Raw genomic sequence first — 4,659 nt, forward strand, 5'->3', positions numbered from 1 at the left:
CTGTTTTGGCCTTTAGTAATTTCTCTTAATCTACTATAGAAATGTCTTTCAACCCATTTGTAAAACACTGGCGCTGTTGTTTGTAGTGTGCCCGCCCTGGAGCAGAACCACAGCCTTGAAAGGGCTTGGATTCAGACAATCAATCCTCAAATTACAAACCTGATGTAATTACAATAATATCCATAATATTTATCTACTCCCTCAAAACCAAAACGTTTTCATCTGGATTTAAACCATCCACTAACCTGCAGCGGTTAGCGATACTGCTGCACCTGTGATGGGCTGCCTCCTTAAGTCAATCTGTGTTATTTTGATCATTTATTCTGGTTTTAGTATTGGTCCGATAAACTCATACTCGTAGTGATAAGTGTGCCTATTCAGCGACACAGTATTCTGGAACTGTTATTATTATATTTGCTAGACTTGGTGCAGAAGAGATAACGGATTACAAACATGAATTCAAATTTTGTTTTAACAATGGACCAACTCTGTCATTGACGTTGCTGATGTACTCTCCTTTCTCTCCTCTCTTCAGGTTTGTTAGTGACACTCTCCTCCTAGAGGAGATGATGTCAGACCCTCTGCTGCATCACTACAGTGTGGTGGTCTTGGACGAGCTCCAGGAGCGGACGGTACCCACCGACGTGCTGCTGGGTCTGCTGTGTGACGTCTGCCGTCAGAGGCCGGACAATTTCAGGGTGGTTCTGCTCACACACCCGACGCTGGCGCCTCGACTGGCCCACTTCCTGGGACCGTCGGTGCCTCACCTCAGTCTACAGGAGCAGCTCACAGACTCTGCAGCTAGTGGTGACGAGGAGGTGAAGACTGAGGAAACGGGCAGGACTGAGGAGGAGGAGAAGGAGGAGGAGGGGAGAACTGCAGAGACAATGTACAGGGAGCTTCCTGCTGGTAAAGACCCCGTGACTGCTGCCTGTCACATGGTGCTGGACCTCCACAGGAGAGGAGAAGAAGGGGACTTGATGGTGTTTCTGGCCAGTGCGCAGGTACAGTATTCACGCGTCACTCACATGGTGACGATAAGAGCAGAGAACAACATTGTGGGAATGTCATTTTCGATTTGTATAGTTCTTAACGAAGAGCAAAAATATCATGTCGTCATTATTCAGACAAAATCGTTGTAGAAATGTATGTAAAAACCTAGAACGGTGGTATGCGACGCCCCCTGTGTTTACATGTAGGTACTTCAGCTTGTTGTGGCAATTTTTGGTTGATTGGACATTCATTCATACTGTATTCTTTTCTCTCTTCAGTGTATGGAAGTAATATAGAATGGTAAATAACAAGGCAGGTGTATACGTGGTATGAGGCCGATTGTAGTATAAATCTTTTTTTTTTAGTTTTATAGTAATTATTACGGTATATAGTACCAGGTTCTTGCCTCATCTGTCTATGTTGTAGACCACCGTCCTAGAGTAACTAGAAAGACATTTAAAGACTCAGTCCAATGAGGCTCTGAAGAGTGAAAAAGACAGTGACTGCACTGTGAGGTTCAGATCGTGAAACACTTTTTTTTCAAGATCATGCTGATGATGGTCGTTTTGGACGCAGAACTAGAACGATTTGTTTTTAGGGGAGAAGCAATCAACACAAAGAACAATGAAAAGAATCAAAGTGCATAAATGTCAAATGTTCCCTGAGAACTCAAACTCATACCTAGATTTATTTATAAACCTTTGTGTGTTGGTCTTCGGCTCGAAAATTCTGTCCAAGCAAATTCACAAAGACCAAGGGAACAGAAAATGGAGTGATGTTTGATTCCCCTAACAGATAGAAAGGAAGATAGATGGAACTTTATCAGTCCCTCAGGAGTTCCCCATGGGAAATTAAGGCACAAATCCAAAATCAGAGGATCCGGCTTTGCATAAAATGACACTGCATTTGTGTCTGCTGTCTGACTCAGGGATTGTTTTTTTTTTTTTTTTTTTTTTTTTATAATCAACACCTTTTATTTACAACACAATGAAAATTGAGCCCAGTTTCACAGGTTTCAACTCCTTTAATTTTTTTTGTTAAAGGCAGAAACCAGGACACCTAGAGGATTCTGCTGCACCCACAGGTGTCTGGTGTCCTGCTTTTCAAGCACACACACACACACACACACGCACACGCGCACACACAAATTAACATTTAAACTCTTATGAGAATTAACACCCTTTGTCAACAGCACCGCACCTTTCCTTTCTGTGATTTCCCAATAACTCCTTTTGCCGTTTTTGCCCTTGATGTAACTATTTTTGGATTTAGCCTTAAACTTTGCATTTCTATGTATAGTAATTAATTTAAATAATGTAAAAATATGACTTTTTCACAAATATTGTTCCCCATATTTGCCGAAGAACTTGTTTTAAAGGGATAGGTCCAGTTGTTAGTGCGGTTGGCAGGAACAGCTGTTATTTCTAAAAAGCTTTAAAAAAAGAAAATTCTATTTGTACTTAAATCAAATTTGATTTTTTTTCTGCAGTCATTAAGTCTAGATTAACAACCTTTTCAGTTATTTCTAAAAAGTTTAAAAAAATAAAATTCTATTTTTACTTAAATCAAATTTGATTTTTTTTATCATTATTTTTTTAATATCATTAAGTCTAGATTAACAACCTTTTCAGGACAGGGCAAGGCAACAATTTACCACAGGGGGCACTAATTTGAGTGGCCTACGTGTGTCTATATTTCTCTTTCAAATCGTAGCAAAATAATTTGAATTTGGTCCCTTCCTTGAGTTGTATTGTTCAGCTATTTTTATGTCTGCTATCTGCTAACTTGTTTAAGGCTGGACTTTATAAACAAACACACATTTTCTGGTTTTGTCCTTTTTAATCATACACCTAATTATCTGAGTCCTCATTATTTAAGAATTAAATGGACAATAGACTAGACTAAAATAGAATAGGCTAGAATCGCAACACTAAACTAAACTAGGGAGCTACACTTACGCCGTTACACGGTGGATTCAGAGCCTTTATTTATTCTCTTCTGTTCTGTCTGTCTTTACAGAACATCGAGGAGTGTGTGTCTCTGCTGGAGAAAGAGTCCATGGCTCTGAGTCCTCAGCTGGGAACGCTCAGGATTCTGCCGCTTCACACAGGACTGGGAGCTCTGACTCAGAGGGTTTATGAATCTGACCCCGAATCTTCCACGGTGAAGGACAAGGACACTACAGCAGGAGACGGCAGCAGCTCAGGGTCAGGAGCAGCAAGTCCTGGAGTCAGGAGGAAGGTCATTGTTACTGACGCTCTGTCGGAGACGTCCTTCTCTCTGCCTGCCATCCGCTACGTCATAGACACCGGGCTTCAGCTCAAAACTGTGAGATACATTCATCCTGTTCTCCTGCAGAAACACGAACCCATCAGTGTTAAGATGGATCTTTCAACTGTTCTTCTTCCTCCTCCTCCTCAGGTTTACAACCCACAAATACGAGCAAACTCCCAGGTCCTGAGGACGATCAGTAAACACCAGGCCGACATCAGAGCTCAGAGAGTCAACAGCCATCTTCCTGGTAGGTCCAAGGTCCTTTTCAATGTTCTGGTTTACCATCTGGACCTTTGTTTGATTGGTTCTTCTTCATTTCCTGGCAACAGGAAGATTACATGTCCGTGTACAGTACAACCTTCTGCTCGGCTCCGTGTTAGATTCAAGACATAATCAAATATTTTATCATATTTTTTAATCATATTTTTTAAGGTGCAACATTTTAATGTTTTATCATAATTAAAATGTTGTCTTGCATTTTTTAAATGAAGTTTTTCATCATTTTAACATCATCAGTTGTGTTGTGTTTCCAAACAGTATCAAGATCAGCTTGAAATAAAATCTTGCAGGCACAGTGACCTCTAGTGTTGCACTAAAAAAATGAAATTCAATTTCCAAGTTTATTCAGTCTCACATCTTATGTTGTCCTGATCCATTCGATTCCATTGGCACCAGTATATGAAGAAGACAAAGTGTGGTACTTGATTCAGTTCTGAACCTCACACACACTAACAGACATTACACTCGCATTCTTGCATTTACACATACACTATGTGTCTGAACTTATCTAAGTGGGAATCAAATTCCCCTGCGTACCACTAGAGAGAGTCCACGGGTTACAGGCACCATAGTTTGAGAACCACTGATTTAGAGCTGGACTGTCAAGGGGCCGGAATTTAAAACCTCATCTAAGTTTTGAGCTTAACAGGATTAACGTTTCTAGAACATTCTAGTGCTGGCGATGATTTAACCAAAAATGGAGACTTTTAACATTAACTTTTTTCAATAAAATAAATAAAAATGTATTTACATCAAGCAGGGTAAGAATGTTGATTAAGTTGAAAATAATAGTTTATAAAAATTTAAAAAAAAATAAGATTGTGAGTTACCTGCCACATGATATACACACAGAATTTTGACCTATCGTGTGCACATTAGTACAGATCTTAAGACAACCATACGCACGTGAAGCTCTGGTGGCCTATATACAGTAAGTTGACATAATGGGCCAGAAGGGCCTGCGGGTCTTGAGTTTGACACATGGCTTTAGAGTGTTCAGGGAACCTGGAGAAAACTCTCACTTAATAACTTAATAACTTGCAGACAGACTATGCTGCTGCCAGATTAGAAGTTTCACTCAGGGACACTGTACTTTTGTATTTTAGCATTGGT

General features: G+C 40.2%; 2 protein-coding genes across 2 annotated transcripts in view; one reads left to right on the forward strand and one right to left on the reverse strand.

The window, feature by feature from the left end:
- Positions 1-4,659, reverse strand: part of LOC103389163 (threonine synthase-like 2) — a 649,915-nt gene that overhangs the window by 145,711 nt on the left and 499,545 nt on the right. The gene's annotated exons all lie outside the window — the stretch shown is intronic.
- The window catches only part of LOC103389198 (ATP-dependent RNA helicase DQX1), a 7,515-nt gene continuing 3,347 nt past the window's right edge, over positions 492-4,659 (forward strand). The window contains exons 1-3 of the mRNA XM_008324514.3: positions 492-1,004; positions 3,013-3,321; positions 3,415-3,514. Of these exons, the coding sequence (XP_008322736.1) occupies positions 507-1,004; positions 3,013-3,321; positions 3,415-3,514 (907 nt within the window). The 5' untranslated portion in view covers positions 492-506. The remainder of the gene's footprint in view (positions 1,005-3,012; positions 3,322-3,414; positions 3,515-4,659) is intronic.

This window comes from Cynoglossus semilaevis, chromosome 14 (assembly GCF_000523025.1).
Source record: "Cynoglossus semilaevis isolate Cse_v1.0 chromosome 14, Cse_v1.0, whole genome shotgun sequence".
Classification (NCBI taxonomy): Eukaryota; Metazoa; Chordata; class Actinopteri; order Pleuronectiformes; family Cynoglossidae; genus Cynoglossus; species Cynoglossus semilaevis.